This window comes from Sciurus carolinensis, chromosome 8 (genome assembly GCF_902686445.1).
Source record: "Sciurus carolinensis chromosome 8, mSciCar1.2, whole genome shotgun sequence".
Lineage (NCBI taxonomy): Eukaryota > Metazoa > Chordata > Mammalia > Rodentia > Sciuridae > Sciurus > Sciurus carolinensis.
Window position 1 is genome coordinate 82,157,343 of NC_062220.1, and position 18,778 is coordinate 82,176,120.

The following is an 18,778-nucleotide window of genomic DNA, read 5'->3' on the forward strand; positions in this document are numbered from 1 at the left end:
ACATTTGGTGATGTCTATAGACATTTTTGGTTGTCAGAACTGGGGTGTGTGTTTGTGACCGTAGCACCTAAAAGGCAGAAGAAAGGGATGCTGCTCAAATTCTGTTATGTACAGGAGAGCACCTGCAATAGAGACCTACCCTGTCTAAAATGTCAATACTAACATGGTCAGAATCCCGAGCTTGAAGGAATTAAAAGTTGTAGACTTTTCCAAAAAACATTAACACAAAATGTTCTGCTAACCAGAAGGCTGAACCTAGCAATTGAGCTGATAATACCTCCATTCCTCAAAGGTAGTTAACTGATTTTCTAAATAAGAGTATTAGGTGCTAGGTATTATTGACTAAGAAGATTACAACCATGTCCCCATCTGTACCACTCTTTCACAATGGCACCAGGGGTATTCCCTCAATAGTCATTACCTATAGGGAAAAAACAAAAAAAAAAGCCTTCTCAGGGACCAGCCAGCACCTGAGAGATTACACTAAATAAAGTATTCGAATTGCTTGGTTTCCAATCCTTCAATTCCCTGGGCTCAACTAAGAAAAGAGATATCGCCATCTATTTTAGTTTCCAGTTTACATCTATTTTCTATCCTGTTTAAACAGCTAATCTTCATAGGTCATATCTCTAAGCATTCATGATTACTTAGTCAGTTAAAATGGCATACACGTCCCACTCGTAAAATCAGTTTCTGATGATTAAGTACAGCAAGATAAATAATGCATTTGGAGCAACTAAAGATGTCACTGATTTAAAAAGTCTGTGAGCAGAATCTTGAGTAGAAAAGGGATATGGTAAGGGAAATAGTTTTAAAGGTATCAGTCTATAAATCAACAAGTACCTAATAATTTTTTAGAACATATGAAAAAAAATAAGTGAATCAGAAGTTGACTTGGTACTTTTAATTAGAAAATAAGAAAGAATATGGATATTTACCTAAAAACAATTTCTATCCAGGTTGTAACATAATCTAGAAAATCACATATATTTTGGTCTAACAGTTTAATAAAATAGTGATGATTCTTTAAAGCATGTAAGTACTAACCTGATGACATGATTCCCATGTCTAGTAGGAGCTGCCAGACTCCTATGGCCATAGATCTGCACTGGACAAAAGGACAGTGTTCGAGAAGCCAGTCGACTAATTCTGACCCAACACAGCTCCTCCTGGACCAAAGCAAAGCAATTCACAATGAGAAACTGGCTTCATATTTGAAAACAAACAAACAAACAAACAAAAAACCCTGATGTAAAATACCATTCCTTTCCTTTGCTTGCTTTTTTAAACAAGCCAAGAACAAGTGACATAACCTCTTATTCATCTCTCAGATTAATGCTTAAATATCACTTCCTTAGAAACACTTAAGAGTTAAATGCTCTTGCAGTGTTTCTTCAAATTACCTACATGTAGTAATCCTACATATTTTCAAATGAATGATATATGTTTCTGCCTCTAGAAAATAATTTTTACGAAAATAGGGACTTTGTACAACTTACTGTGAATCCCCAACAATTACAAAAGCCTGAGGCACACAATAAGTTCTCAAAACAATTTCATAATATTTGAATAAATAAGGGAATAAATTTAGCAGCCCTTTATATAAACATAATGCTTCTGCCCTGGTAAAGCCACATAACTCTCAAGTTGATGGTGATAAACTCTGGTTCAACCATTTGTAGATTTGTATCTAGTCCCTTTGAGAACAAAAAAATATTCCAAGGCGGCTGGACAAAATTGTAACCATAGTAGGTGAAGAATAGTTTTGTTTACAATTCTTCCAAGATTAGACCCCAAAGTTTGTCTCAAACAACAAACTTGATTGTTCATCTAATATAAGTTAAATAATCTTATTAAACAGCCTAGATCATAAGTTCATAAATCCAGATGTATGAGTAACCAAACACAAAACACCTTCTTCGTAATCTGTCTTAAAATACTATAATGCCACAGCCTGGGTACTACAAACAGTATCTTCATGCCTACTTTTCCATTAGCATCAGCCTTAGGGGGAAAACAAAGCTTTCTGAAATATGCTTTTTCATTCGCAGAAATGTCATTGAATTTCATCCTCCTTTATGAGAAAAGAAGGTGGAATTACATTAAAATGTAAAAAAAGAGAAAAAAGAATGAAAGAAAAGAAAAAAGAGTGGCATCATGTAATGGAGATCTTTAGTCTATAGTCAATACTGAAGGATCAGAGACGTCATTGTTTATTTGTATTCCTAAACATTTTTTTTCTATCTCTTGTGACTGGCATGATCACAAATACCCTGGAAACATACCTAACTGACAATACACAGGACTGCCATGAGGTGCTACATTTTTAGGGCTGAAGGAAAATAGGCAATGAACTTCTCTGCTGAGCTACTTGGTCAAATATTCTAGCTTTTGATAAAGCATGTTTTTTGGGTAAAGTATCACTATTGAAAAAGATACCCTAAGGCACTTAAGCCAGTATCGGACATGTTCACTTGCAAGTGAAGAAAACAGAAAAACTAAGAGTCAAATATATGGATTTTTTTTTAAACAAAATGAGAAAACAGATATCAACAAAAGAGGCATTTAGACCAAATGGTTGGTATTAACTTCTAATTTTATAGGACATCTTTGATGTTCAAGGTTCAAAGTGTTAATTAACTAATTCCTCAACGCCTCTCTCAATTAGCCAATGTCTTTGGGCTTTGAGAGCAATTTTGTCCCACAGATTAAATCCTGTATCATCTGAATTCATTTTCTCAAAACAATGGGGCTCCCTCAGCCTGCTGAGTGTATGACATCACCTGGAATATAGAACCACATAATAAAACATTTATTTACTAAACAAACCACCAAACTGCAGAAGGTGGCCACGTGGATACATCTGCTTGTACAATGGTGATGTAGATCAGGCTTCTTGGAATTGTGCTTAGGAGTCATCTGGGAGGGTAGGGGAGTCTTGTTAAAGTACAGATTTTGATGCAGCAAGGCTGTGTGGGACCTGAGATCTCACTCCTAATCATCCCCCAGGTGATACTGGTGACCACAAAACCCCAATCCCCCACCTCTCCCTTCTCTTTGGGAAAGGCTCACCCTGTTTGGGGGGAAGGGCTCTGAGCCCATAGGCTAGAAGATGGTATTGTCATGACAATCTTAATAATAACTATGCCTCACCTTCAGATAAGCTACTGTTTGCTTTGCACATGATCCTTTTCTACCTCTCCCTTAATTTTATGTTTTAAATCACTTTCCACTTATACCAGGGAAAACGTTAGGGATAATGATAAGCAGTAATATCACTAAAGCAAACAAAAGGAGGCGAATTGCCCCTGCATTTAATTCCTAGACCCCTGACTTGCTGACCAGGTTTGCAACGATCTGGTCAAAATATCATCATCTCAGCACAAGGAGAGCAGTGAGAAAGCACACAGGGGTGGTTGAAACAGAGCAACTTCATTACCGACAGCAGTTTTTACCCACAGTGTATTTTCAGTCTTGTATTCAATCCAGAAATTGTTCCCGGTACATGCAGATCTAACTACAGTTGCAATTCTAGGTAGGAACACTGTGATACGGAGGTGATGGAGCTGCAAAGCCTGTGCGTTTGCTATAACAAAACATGAGTTTTACTAATCTCTGGAGTGGAAAATTTGGTTTTTCTTGTCCTCCTCCTCTCTCCCATTACAATTTTAGCAATTAACTAATGGTAATGCATATGCTAACCTCAAATGTAAGTGGGATGGTGGTATTTAGTGACTGATTTATGCAAAGGAAATGAAGTCCCAGAAGCCAGTGGGACTCCTCCTACAGGATGAAATGAATAGAAAACTTTTCAAAGTCTTGAAAGTGAATTCTTACATAGTACATGGGGAACACTTTGCTTCAATTTACTACCAGACAAATGAAAATGACCCACTCGAAGCAATCATACTAGCACCTCATCTTTAAGTCCAGAACATCAATCAGTCTTTAGATTAATGCTGTTCTGTCCCAATCACAGCAAAATACACACTCCAGACTCTGCTCGCACTAAACCCGAGCTTGGGCAGGATGGCTATTTTTCCTGACTAATGTATACCTCCCAATCCCCTTTTTCAATCTGTATCCATGGAGACCTCAACAAATGAAAATAACACCAACAGAAAACAATGATAGCCCTTACACACAGCCTGTGCAGGAGCTGGAACAAATCCCATGAGTCTGCTTACAACTAGATCCCAAGACTTACACATATGATTGTACTTTTTTAACAAGTCAGATGTGCCTAAAGTTGACACCATCACCTACTGAATAAATGAATCAAAGACAGACAGACAGACAGAAAGAAGCTCTATGTGAAGTAGTCCAACCACTGCAGTCCCTATTGGTGCCTGTCCTGTTAATGTGGCCTGGGCTCTGAACTAGTTATTCTCAGATCTTGGGCTATGAATCTCACCTGGAAAGAATAGGGCACAATGATGCTTTTTGAAGATATTCATGAGCCAAATATGCAAAAGCACTGTTCATAAACAGAACAGGCAATGTTTAGCCTATAGCACCTTTTTCAAAACTTACGTAAAGGCTTATATGATTTCATACGGGATTTTAAAGAGTTAATTCATTGTGGTTCCTCCACATACTTTGTATTTGCTTGATTAATGGCTCCTAAGAATACAGAGCCTGCCAAATTTTTTATGTTGAAAAAAATATGGTTGGTTGCAAGGAAAGGTTACTAACTTCTTAAAAGGCATAAAGGAACTTTCTGAGGCATGAAAATCTATATCTCCATAGTGGTCACACAGATAATGATTACATAAGTGTGTAATGAATAAAAATTCATCAAGCTGCATACTTAAGGCTTGTGCATTTTATTGTGTATAATTTATGCCTCAATAAAAAGACTCTTCTTCTTCCAATAGCCTGAGTATTGCTATCCTCAGAATCCAGGCCATGATGAAATGTGTCCCATCTGTGGTCAGTGGAAAAAACAGGAATATTATAAATATGAATTTTTCATAAAGCTAAATTTATTTAACTTAAAGGAACATCTTTTATTCTGAGAATACTTCTACTTTTTTTGTACTCATTTATCTGAGTACTATTTCTACTCTTTATGGTATTATAATGTCATTTCTTAAAGAAAGAAGAGTGTAATAAATGGTAGTTGTTTCTACTTGTTTTATTTTTGTAATTTTCTATTGGTATCATTCAGTATGGCTTCATATCTTCACCTGGCAAAATAAAGAGCTGATAATCCACTTTTGGCTTTCCATAAATTATAAACATATGCTCCAAATGTTTTAGGTATTCACACTATTGGTCCAGCTTTACTTTTTTTTTTTTATTGTAAACAAATGGGATAAATGTTTTTTCTCTGGTTGTACATGAAGTAAAGGCATACCATTTGTGTAATCATAGATTTACATAGGGTAATGGTGTTTGATTCATTCTGATATGTTTTCCCTCCCCCCACCCCTCCCACCCCTCTTTTCCCTCTATATAGTCCCTCTTTCCTCCATTCTTGCCCCCCTCCCTTCCCTCATTATGTGTCATCATCCACTTATCAGCAAGATCATTCCTCCTTTGGTTTTTTGAGATTGGCTTATCTCACTTAGCATGATATTCTCCAATTTCATCCATTTGCCTACAAATGCCATAATTTTGTTATTCTTTATGGTTGAGTAATATTCCATTGTGTGTATATATATATATATATATATATATATATATATATATATATATATATATATACATACTACAGTTTCTTTATCCATTCATCAATTGAAGGACATCTAGGTTGTTTCCACAATCTGGCTATTGTAAATTGAGCAGCTATGAACACAGATACGGCTGCATCTCTGTAGTATGCTGATTTTAAGTCCTTTGGGTATAAACCGAGGAGTGGGATAGCTGGGTCAAATGGTGGTTCCATTCCAAGCTTTCTAAGGAATCTCCACACTGCTTTCCAGAGTGGCTGCACTAATTTGCAACCCCACCAGCAATGTATGAGTGTACTTTTTTCCCCACATCCTTGCCAACACCTATTGCTGCTTGTATTCTTTTTTTTTTTTTTTTTTGGTGCTGGGAGTCAAACCCAGGGCCTTGTGCTTACGAGGTGAGTACTCTACCAACTGAGCTATCTCCCCAGCGCCGCTTGTATTCTTGATGATCACCATTCTAATTGGGGTGAGATGGAACCAGCTTTACTTTAAACCTGGCCAAGAACACATTTGTTTACTTGAATACATCTCTGCCCTTATTCTCTAGTCAGGGAGGGGAAGCCTCATGCTCCACCAATCTGCCTCTCCCCACTCTGAACTCTACTTTTGATGGGACTTACTCTCACCTGGAGAGCAAGCAACTCTCTCTGCTCATGGACCTCCAAAGAATCCCCACAGGGCCTTGATTAAATCCCTAAAGAAGGGTCCTGTATTTCTTATTATTTCTCAGTATAACACCTTCTCAAGAAAATATAAAATACCACATCTCAGAGGAAGTACAACAGAATCCACACACGTAGCTGGGGATTCTGTACCCTAACTTCAGAACCAGAATCTAACTATAAACAAACAAAAAGATAAGTTCAACAAAAGAAAAGTTACTACCAGAATCCTCAACAGACAGAACACAGCAACCTCCCCACTGCCGGTACTGATATGGCCCCACCTCTCTGTGATCAAGGTCATGATTTAACATGAGCTAGGTTTTTGCTTTTGTTATTTTGTTTTGTTTTGTGGGGTTCCCTCCCCCCCCGAAGTAAAATTTTTGACACAGTGTAGGAAACTGTTACCTGTAAAACCCCTTAAGATTCACTCTGTCTTTCACCAGGTCAGCTGCCTGAACGATTATAATATTCCTCAGTGCTCTTCCTGCACATGAAGAATTCTCTCCATAAATCTGAATGAAAAAGACAAACATTCACTGCAGATGTAGAACAATAACGTGACAATGTGTAAGCTCCCAATAGCATGCTATATATAAAAAATCATGACCAAATCCCTAAGCTTGAGACACATTTTAGCCTATGTAGCTATAGACCTATAATTACCTCATTTTATTTTAGCTACTGGTCCACTTATGCTATTAAGCTATAATAACTATTTTCCAAATGCTAACGTACTTTTCCTAAATATAATTATAAATAATTTTCTTTTAAAACACAAAGTTTTCAGTGTAAAATACCCACTATATTTAAATATAGTTTTTTCTATCACTGCAGTAAGTTGAAGAATACTTATATACTAACTCTGCCATATTGATAATGCATTCATATAAAGGTCTTGGAAGATGGGAAAATAATTTTTTCCTTATTCAGTGAACATCTTGAACCATGACACAATTTGACAGCAGGCTGTTTTGCTCCGAAGCTTCATTCAGCTGCTGAACTCACAGCTAATTCCAAGCATCCTGGTTTCATCTATAGTATTTCACGATTTCATCTATCAGATAAAAATTTCATTTAGCTTCTTTTTTTAATCTTTGAATTCCCTCATAGGAGTCTATGATTCTCAGGAATGAAGGAGGGCACTTCTCGGCTCTAGAGAAGTCTCGGTCCTACTTTTTAAAACTTCCTTCTTTCTAATTGCACCTTTCTCCATAGCACACAGCTATCTCATAAGCAAAGGAGGCTAAATAAAAATGAGCTGTCTGCATAAGGTAAATACTCATGAAAATTTATATATCTTGGTGGATGCAAGTTTACATCTTTTTAAATGTTTCTGGTTAAAAAATATGGTTTTTTTTGGTGGTGGTTGGGATTGAAACCCAGGCTCATGCCTACTAGGCAAGTGCTCTACCATGTGGCTATGTCCCCAGCACTCTTGGTAAACTCCTTTTGCACCAACAAAACATTATGTATCTTCTCTTGAAGCAAATAAATTGATAATCTCTTGATGATAACCTGACAGGGAACATGTTAACCACGCTCTTATACTTCTTTAATCAACACAATACCATCACCAAAATGCAACCTGATGAGAAAGTGAAAAGGAAGTGATTTATTTTTAACATGTTAAAATATTTTTTAAAAAATCAAAACCTGGAACAAGTCAGATGACAGAAAGTATTACCAAGGAAGAGGTATGAGTCAGCTGACACTCGACTAGTCCTGACATCCTAGGAGGTTCATTCAGTCAGTCATTCAAGAGACATGGGTTGAGCAACTGCCAGTATCAGGACTTTTCTAGATGCTGCAGATACAATGGGGAACAAGGTAGAAAACATTCTTGCCCTCAGAAAGCTCAGTCTCCTGAGATCCTAGAGAATGTAAATGTTTGTCAACTGATTCTTTCATGCAACCTGGGGAAGATGTCCCTGTCCTTTCTCAGCAATGAGCACACAGGAAGTACCCCTCCAGTAGATAACTATACGCATACATCTTACACTATTTGCAAAATATGCTGTTTCTATCAATAGAGAAAATTGAAAAATATATTACATATCTACTCTGCTGCATTGATAATGCATTCATATAAAGGGTGTGGAAAATGGGAATCACCCACACCCATCTTGTGAACATCCTGAATCATGACACAACGTTCAGAGCATCTCAAACACCTTCACCGTGTCATCCTTGGTGGAGAGAAAATCACTGCAGAATCCCTGCAAAACCCCATGAGGTCAGGAGCAGAGGCGACAGCAATAACTGAAGAATTCTGCACCAGAAATTGTGAATCATTGTTACAGAAAATGCTGTAAGAGAAAGAAAAATGAAAAATCATACCTGAGAAGGAGTATGTTCAAGGTACGGATTGGAAATTCTTCTTGACAGAGTCTATTTTAAGAGGAAAAACAAGAGGAGAGGTTAGAATCAAGTAAACCTTTGTAACAAAAGAGAAGACACATGCAACAATGGCAGGTCCAGGAAGTATACCTGCTAAAAATTGAGTTTAAATCTCAGTCATGGACCACATGGGATTAGCTTCCTTTTTCTGACAGGGTGTTATTCTTCCTTATTCTGATCAACATTCATACCAAAAGGGCCTCAGGACATTCCACTTGACCAGATCCCAAACTGGGAGTACAAACAACGAAAGCACCATAGAAAGTCTGGGATTCTGAACTCATCACTTTATTCTTAATGTGACTGGGATTCCATTCACTTTCATTTCCATTTTCACCTGCTCCGTTCAGACCCTCATCACTGTCTGCCTCAGCTGAAGTGTTAGCTTCTCAGTGGATTCCTCTGCCCTCTAGTCACCCCCGCTTCAAGTCATCCTGTCAACCTCAACTAAGCTCCCCAAACCACCCCTTCCACATACAGGGGGTGCTTTATTGCTTATGGGAGTGAACCCTACGCCACTGGCCCCACCGCAGCCTGCCTCCAAGAGGTTTCAAGTGTTCTCTGTCCCTCTCCCCACAATCTTCTCCAGTTGAGTAAGATCTACTTGTCAGAAGAGCATGCCACTCATACCCCTGCCTTGGATCACACCATTCTGCATGTTAAAAACTTCCATTTTCCTTGATGATTCCCTGAATCCCACTGACTTCAAAGCCTAGGTGTGTGCATGGCCTCCTGAGCAAAGCTCCTCCCACAGGGTTTTGTTCTTCTTTGGAGCTCTTTGTTTTACTCTTATGCTCACAGTAGTCCCTGGGTGCTCTGCACTGTGCAAGCCTTCCCCCATGGAATCCACAGGCTCCTTAAGGGAGTGTTGGAACCTTGATTGCTTGGTTTTCACAACATCTAGCACACAACCTTACATCAAGATGCTTATTTTTCTATTTATTTTAGCTATCCATATATCCATATCAACCAAATAAGTATTTGCTGAATGGTTTGTATTCCATGAGCTAATTTCTCCTCCCCAACAATCTCATAAGCAGCACCATCACCCACACATGCCTGAGCACAATGGAGAACGATTATCACTTCCTGTCGCAGTACAGGGAAAAGAACAGAGAACCTAACATTTACTGAACTTCCAGTCTATGTTTAAAAGCTCTTTATACCTCCATTCCAAAGCTTGCAGTCTTTTGACAGCCCAGAGGTTTTAGCCTGCCGCCTCCACTTCTTAGAATAATTTGCTAAATTTACAAAATATACACCACCAGTATCTGAACCTTCTACCAAACTTTAGCCTAAAAAGAGAATTTCCATTCTGCCCTGTGCCCACTCCACATAACTCCCACACTTCTTATCTTTTAATTAAATTGAAATAAAATTATTGACTCTTTATTCAGAAATGTCAACTGATGCTCTGCTAAAGATGTACAACTTGCATCAAAGAAAATAAATGTTATAAGGTAGGTAACCCATTTTGAATCCCCACTGTTCTGGTCTACTCTCTACACATTCCCAATTGGCCTTGCCGAGGCCTTTTGTCACCTGACCTAGGTAATATATTCATTTATTTTTAAAACTTGCATATGTGCCAGATGTATAACATGAAAATGAATCATGTTAAATTATTTCCCTCCTAAACAAGAAGAATTTTTAAAAAATATGGCAGACCAGAACTAACAATCTTTATTGCTCTTCTAATTGCCTGAATTAGCTCAAAAAAGAAATCCTTCACATGGTATAGTTAAAGAGAGAAATTTTTAGGTAGAAACAAGTTCTACAAAACTAGGCAGGGGTATTTTTCACAAAAGAAAACAAACCATTTGCCCTTCTCTCTGCTGCCACCCTAAATCTGGCTGTCTCCACACTAGTATTACAGACACACAATCCCACTTAACAGAACATCCCCCATGGATGGCTTGTATCCAAAGATCGGTAAGGTGAGTAGATAAAGCAATGGGATTCTTCTATACTGAATGGATAACACTGCTAGATAAGCTGCTAGCCCACAGGGAATGGAGAGTAACATAATAAGAACTGTCTTTTATAGGACACAATTCCTATATTTGTTGTCAGAAGCTCCCGTGAAGCCCTCACTTAACAGGTCCCAGGGGAGCTCTGTTTCATTAACACTTGAGAACAGTAGTTCTCAAATTTGTCCACTGAGCTGGGGGGAAGCCACAGGGCTCTTTGGGGATCTCAGTAAAGTACTGACCCCTTAAACTTAAAATAACTCTTCTAACTCTGTAGCTCTGTAGAAACCATTTTGTTAGTTTTCAAACTGATCAAAAATAGCAAAGACCAAAGAAGTAAGAAGAAAAAAAATAACATGAGGGTTATTTTATCCATTACCTCATTTTTAACAGGTATTAAGAAAGAACTACTAGTTAATTTTATGTGAGGAACCCATGGGCCTACTGGCTGCTGCTCTATGCACCTGGGGGACTGCTCTTGAGCATTTACTGGGAGAACATCCCAAGAATACCCTAGAAAGTGCAACCCCCTCTTAATATCCTTCCCTGAATACACAAGTACTCAAGTTGTTCTCCTCCCACCTTTGAATCTCCTGGTTTCCCTTTTCCCCTCAGCAGTCCAGGGCTTCTTCTCAAAGCTCCAGTGGTAACTTACTTCCATTCATTTCATATTTATGAAGAAGCTACTGAGCTCCTTGTCAGGTACTGTGGCCACTTCCAGAAATAGATACAACAAAAAGAAACTATCCCTCTTTGTGTGTGTGTGTGTGTGTGTGTGTGTGTGTGTGTGACGCATGCACGCACGCAGGCACATGCACTACTGGGGATTGAATACAGGTACACTCCACGACTGAGCTATGTCCTCAGTCCTCTATTTTTTATTTTGAGATAGGTTCTCACTAAGTTGTGAATGCTGACCTTGAACTTGCAATCCTCCTGCCTCAGCCTCCCAAGTCGCTGGGATTATGAGTGTGTGCTGACTGTACCTGCTAAACCATCCCTTGTTTACACGACTCCTTTATCAGAAGATACAAGACTTAAAGAATGTTTTAAATCCAAGAATTCTCCTCCTTGGTCCTGATTTTCCTGTCAGTTTGCTCTGTCATCTCGGGTGGCTATCTGCCACGGTCAAGCATCCTCTTAAAGGCCCTCAACACAGCATCTCCTAGGCGCAGCACACTGGCACGGCGATGATTCCTTTCCTCTTACCTCCAACAGCCTAGAGCTATGTAATCTGGATGACTCTCTCACCAAAGAATCATACACCCCACAGAGAGAAGAATATGAACAACACAAATGAAAACGAATTTTACTTCTAATTTATTTCTCTTCCTTTCCATTTTAATGAACCACAGAACATGGTTCCCTAAATGATTCCAGGCAGACTTTATATTTTCAACATTTATTAGAAAACTGCAATCACAAATGGACTTCAAGAAAAAATAAAGGCACAACTCAAAAGGATAAGTGATGAATAATACGTTACCATTTTTTTAGTTCAGTGCCTACTCAATTTAAACTATAAGAGTCCATGAAGCTGGGTCTGAACCACACATGGAATTCATTCCGAAGGTGCTAGAAATATCTTGCTGAACATATTTCACCAGATCTTAAAGGGGATGCCTTAGTCCATAGGTCCAGTAACTTAGGTGACCAAAGAGTAAAAGAAATGAAAGGAGAAGGATTTCAACAGTCACACTTCAGCAGTCACAGAAGTATAACCTGCCCTTGTTACCAACATGAACCAATAAGAACTACCAGTTTATTGATAATGCAAGAATTCAGCTCATGATACAACTTTTTGTCACCTTCAACCACTATCCCTTTTCCCATTCTGGGTGGTCAAATAGAATATGAAGATGGAGTGGTAGAGTAAGCACATTTGAATTTCTTAGAAACCTAGGAATACAAAATGCTTCTATAAGTAACTGATGGGCACAACAAGTTTAAGAGGTTATAGAATAGAATAAAGGTGGTGATCTGTTAAACTCACCAGCAGATTTCTGAGACTGTGGGTCCTTTCATAGTCCCAGGATAAACCTGCATCTCAATGAAAGCTTGATTAAGATTAAAAGGACAGAATTCCAGGCAGTCTGTGGGCTTGAGAACTGCACAGGCATCACAAGTTAGTTCAGTGCAAGGAAAACTAGAGACAGGAGCCAGCTGCTAAGATGGAAGGGCAGGGAACCACAACACTTTCTGTCAGCTCTGTTTGCAATTTGGGTCCATAACCATTTCCTCAGGGATCCGAGGAACAAGTCCAAGACAATAGCCAGTCACGGCCAAAAAGACCATTTGTAATAACATCTCAACATAGCATGGCCACACCAGTCAATGATGTTCTTGAAATTATATTTTTCCACTGCCCTGTGATGTGATAAGAAAGCAGAACAAAAGGAAGGTGACAGAAAAGAAAAAAAAAAAAAAGGCACCTCTTGTCTTAAGCACTGCCCTATATTGTACACACCTATTCCTATTTTCACAGGTAAGAGGACAGAGAATCAGAGAAACAATATGTTTTATTTAAGGTCCCAGAACTGGAAAGTTAGAGTCAAGACCAAGACAAAATTTTGATTGATTCCAAAGTCACCCTCTATTAGAACATGCTACATGTTACAAAATAAATAGTATTAGAGTTTCTACTATGTGCCAGAGACCAGACTAAGTATTCTGCCTGCATCATATCACTTCATCCTTAAAAAACTACAAGGTAGGCCCTACTAATATTACTTTGCAGATGACAAAAGCAGACGTAAGAGAGGTTAAAATTTTTGCCCAGTTTGCAATCCAAGCCTATCTTTAGTTACTACTAAGTGTATCTAACTACATCAAGAAGTCACAAATCGTCTCTGCGAGATCCAGTGGTTCTCAGCCCCAGAGGTAAATAAGACCACCTATTTACATTTCCTTCAGGCAACTGATGCCAATCCAGTGTCCCATCATACTGAACGAGAATCTCTTTTTCTCTGAGTTCCCGATGTGGTTCTAATGTGCAGCCCCGTTTAAGTAAAACTATAAAAATAAGTTATTGAGAATGGCAGTTTGATCCTCTCCTCACCTGTTTCAGCCATGGGGCTTGGAGCACTCCTGATGTCACCTCTCACGCACCACCTGCTGAAGGAAGGCGGGCGCAAGTCATTTGCCAACAGCTCTGGGATCTGAGGCAAAGACTCCAAGAGACTCAGGCAAAACAAAGAGCTGCTGTTAGGCAAATCTCACCCTGCACCTGCTCGTGTGGTATGAGTTTCCATAGATCCCATCCTAGACACAGCCCTAAACCAAAGTATCTTCACGTCTGCCACCACAGCATAGTACCTCTGTACCTTCTGAAAGGGCATGTCTATTTAATGGCATCCCAGCATCAAACTTAATTTTGATTTCTCAGTATTAAATGGCTCCCTTCTAGTATAAACACAGCTCCCTACTTAAAAGCTACAATTGAAAAGGAAAGTGAGTTCTGGGGATACTTAAAAACATTTCATAATCTTACCCACCGAGGAAGATAAATCAGCAAGAACCCAAAGCTTCTGGGAAAATATACATTCTAGGTACAATGGAAACAAACCCTAAAGCCTCATCAATTTGATTTTATTCAGTCCTTGAGAAATTATTTCTTTTTGGTTATCTTTATAAACAAGCCTGCTAGGGTGGGCTTTCCTGGTTAATGTAATCACAGAAAATCCTTTAAAATTTAGGAATCTAGTAACTCAAGGTTTAGAAAAAAAAAAAGAAAAAACTTAAATTAGCAAGTTTACCTCCACTTGTCACCAAATTTCCTATTTTCATAATATGAACCTACCCCTGGACCCTTCCCACAGCAGCCAACTTGAAGTAACTCCTACTGTTCAAATCTGGGACACTTTGAGCAACAAAATAAATAATGAAAGTATTGGATAACTATCCATGAATCTCTACTGATGTAAAGAAATAATTGAATAAATAAATGGGAATGAGGGAGAAAAGACAGCTTTTCCTCACAGAACAATTCTAGTTACTAAATGCAATAAAAGAGGGAAAACAAAATCACTATTAGGAAAATACCACAATAATAAATGCTGCAGACAAGAATCATCAGTGCATGCTAAAATGAGATACAGGATATTTGCACAGTGTCAAAGTATCTCTTCACAAGATACTTAGTATGTACAGAGGAGAACATAGTCACTTTACAGTGGAGCTTAGCAGATACCACCTTAATCAAGTGATAAAAACCATGGCCTATCAGGAGACATGATGACATCATCTATCTCCTGATGTCAAAACTGAGGTGAGCAATTTTAATGGTATTTTTGTCAACATGCATAGCTGAATTTCATAAGGAAATGTCCAACAACTCCAAAATGAGGGCCATTCATTAAAATAACTAGCCTGAACTCTGCTAAAATTGTTAGCTTTTGGAGAAGCCAAAAGAAACTGAGGAAGTATCCCAGATTGGAGACCAAACAAAACTGCCAACCAAGAGCACTGTATGTCCCTGATCTAGGGCAAGAAGATTAGTAGCACAACGGGCAAATGTGAACAAGTCTGAATTTTAGAGCATAGATCAATATCGCGTTTGAGAACTGTACACATGAAGTTGTGTAAAAATGTTAGCATTGGGGGCATCTGAGGACGGTCCCACGGGAACTCCCTTTAGTACTATTTTTGAAACTTTTCAGAGTAAAATTATTTTTAAATAAAAGTTGTTTTGTTTGTTTTGTTTTAAAGTAATGGCCTCCTTCATTCCTGCAAGTGCAAGCTCAGGAAAACATTCAAATATCATTCCCAAATACAGCGTTTATTTCTTTGCTAAATGCTGTACTGCCCTCAACATGATTTCCTCAGGATACACAAGGGACAGACACCTCTACCTACTGGCTTTCTTGCCTGCTCTGGCCTCCAGCACCTTCACACAAATCAGATCAGTCTCCCTTAAACATATCTTTTCATATCACCTCATTAAAAACAAAAACAAAAACAAAACAGCTCCCCGCACCCCCAGGGCTCCAGCCACTCACTGTTGCGAGTTTCGACCTTGCAGTCAGCACCCTCACCAGTCTGCCACACAGTCCCTGCCTGCACCTTTCTTCTAGAAGCTCTGCATTAGCGAAGCAGGTCCTCTGAAGCCACAGGCCTTCTTACCTCTGCACCAAGCCCTTGCCACCACTCTGCCCTGTGCAGTTCTCCACATCTCGGCACCCTGCCCCTCCTTCAATCCACACTAGTGAAACACAAAGCCCATCCAAGCCCTGAGCCTCCAGGATTAATCTCTTCCTCCAAACCTACAGCACTTGCCTATACCTGCCACTTGAGTAGAAAGGCTCCTGGCTCCACCTGTGGTTCCTTGCCATCTTTCCTCAGTCTCATAAACCCCAGTGGGATTTATGCCTTCTGAAAGCCTAGGCTCTTCTATGATGTATGGCAAGAGCTGACTGTCCAGTGGTGACTTTTCCTGATGGCACTATGTCTAGTAATCCCTGAACTCTCAGGTCAAAATCTGCTAAGCCCATTGCCACCTCTGTCCTGCCTCAATCAACCCTGCTTTAAGTGATCATGCATAGAATGTATCTATACACAGCTATATGCTGAGTAACATGTGCTTGCTTTAAAATTTAAAGAGTCACAAGAAGACCATGACTTCATAGTGAAAAACACAAGTTGTTTTGTGTAGGTCTTCAATAGCTAAAAAAAAAAAAGTACTCTTTTCATTTCCTGTATTACTCACATGTTAGAAATGAGAAAACTGAATTGCCGGGCATAGTGGATGACATGCCTGGTAATCCCAGCAACTAGAGAGTCTAAGGCAGGCAGATTGCAAGTTTGAGACCAACCTCAGCAATCTATCAAGACACTGTCTCAGAAAAATGAAAAGGCTGGGGATGTAGCTCAGTGGTAACATACACCTTGGTTCAATCTCCGGGGAGGGAGAGAGGGAGGGAGGGAGGGAAGGAGGGAGGGAGAGAGAGAGAGGGAGAGAGGGAGGGAAGGAGGGAGGGAGGGAGGAAGGAAGGAAGGAAGGAAGGAAGGAAGGAAGGAAGGAAGGAAGGAAGGAAGGAAGCTGGAGCTGAGGTATATAGTACTTGCCTGGTATGTGTTAGGCCCTGGGTGTGATCCCCAGCCCTGTTATAAAAAAAGAAAAGAAAAAGAAAAACAAACACAACTTGAAGTAGTCACTTTTCTTTCCTTCCTTGGCAATTGGAAACAAATTAGTCTCTTAGATGTTTCTTGTCAAACTGTGCATAAAATTTTGAAAGTCACAACATATTAAGGGTGATAAGTAGTCTTCCAGTGGAAAGAAGAATTTAGAAATCTAGTTCTAATTCTTATTTCTCAATTACTCAACTAAGATACACAAATGGTACTAGGAAGGTACTTCTGGGGTGACTTGGCCCATTCCAGAACTTATTTCACCTGAACTATGTAAGACAGCTAGGAACTCAAATTAGAGGCCCATGGACCAAACCCCATTGCTACCTATTTTTATAAATAAAGTTTTATTGGAACATGGGTGCCATATGTTTACATATAAGCCTGACTGTTTCCTACTACAGCAGCAGAATTAAGTAGTGGACAGCAAAGCCCAAAGTACTCACTATCTGTCCCTTTACAGAAAAGCTTCACTAATCCTGGTCTAGATGGAATTCACAGAGCAAGATGAGTTCTATGTTCTCCCCAGCAGCATACTGTAGCATTTGATCTGTCTCACCAAAATTACCTCTGCAATTTCAGATTCTTTCCTCCAGCAAGGTTTAAGGCACATTTTCCTCTTCACTATGTTACATTAAAAGAAATAGCAGCCAAAAATGTTTTGACCTAAGATCAAAACAAAAAGTGAGGGGAGGTACCAGTCAAATGGTACTAATTTAAAATTAAGTAAAAGACCTCAGAATGGTACCTGCAAGGTGAATGCTCAGTGCTTATGAACTCACATTACTGTGCAGTACTCGTCAAACTTTCCCATGAGCAGATACAGAAGTGTGGGTATCTGTTACTAGCTTGTAAGCTTCTCAAAGGAGAGAACCCTCTTTTTCCCCCATATCCCTAGACATGGTAGAGTATCATGTCACAGAGATAGGTTCATGGAACACTTTCAGAATTCTCTACATACCAAGATACCAAGTTTCTGTTACACAAAATGAGAAGTCCTAGTGATGTGCTATATAGCATAGAACCTACAGTTCACAATGCTACATTGTATACTTAAAATTTTGCTAAGAGAATAAGTAGATCTTATATTATCACCAAAAATAATAAAGAAGAATGGAAGAAACTTCTGAAGGGATCAATGGGTTCATGACCTAGATTATAGTGATTAAAACAAGGTATATTCTTATTTCCAAATTCACCAAGTAGGTTATATTAAATACGTACAGCTTTTTGAGCATCAGTCATAATTCAATACCCTGGTTTTTAAAAACAGATGGAAAAGGAGTTTTATTCCTGACTCATTTTAAAACAGGAACTTCCAATCTATATCACAATCTAGACAAGTCTAAACTGCATAAAACTAATAATAAGGGCCAAATATACACAAATACTAGTAAATTCAAGAGTACAATATGTTGTTTCAAACATCTGAATCTTGCACATGATATTTTCTTTGCCTGGAATGACTTTCTCTCATACATTTTTTTCATATAGTTTGTTGAAATGCATTCATATATGCTCAAATCACCCTTTAGAATTCATTTATGTGTTTCCAAAGCACTTTAGATTCCAGATTATATTTGGATTTCCTGATTCATTATAAGAATTTTAAAAAGACAGGGTCTATGTTGCACTCAAATGTCCACAGTGTCTAACATGATGTGCTGCATATAGCTAATTCTCATTAAACATTTGTAAAGTGGGGAAAACCCAGTTCTCATAAATGCCCTCTTTATCCCTGTTCAAACCTTTCTTAGCTCTGCTCACCTTTTGGAGTCTACAGCCCCTTCCTTTGTGCATTGCACCTTCTGGAAGGCAGTCTTGCATGGCCGTTGAGTAGAGCTCTGGGTTCACACTGCTAGAGTCCAAAACCCATCTGTACCTCTTAAAAAAGTATATCTTTGGACAAGTTAACTTCTTTAGGCCTTTGTTTCTATCTCTT

The 18,778-nt window shown here is 38.9% G+C and overlaps 1 protein-coding gene across 2 annotated transcripts in view; it reads right to left on the minus strand.

Moving 5' to 3' along the window:
* Rapgef5 (Rap guanine nucleotide exchange factor 5) overlaps window positions 1-18,778 on the minus strand; it is a 230,673-nt gene that overhangs the window by 184,256 nt on the left and 27,639 nt on the right. For both annotated transcript variants that reach the window (XM_047562082.1, XM_047562081.1), the window contains exons 2-4: window positions 8,681-8,731; window positions 6,749-6,855; window positions 1,048-1,169 (exon numbers count right to left, since the gene is read on the minus strand). In XM_047562082.1, the coding sequence (XP_047418038.1) occupies window positions 1,048-1,169; window positions 6,749-6,855; window positions 8,681-8,731 (280 nt within the window). The remainder of the gene's footprint in view (window positions 1-1,047; window positions 1,170-6,748; window positions 6,856-8,680; window positions 8,732-18,778) is intronic.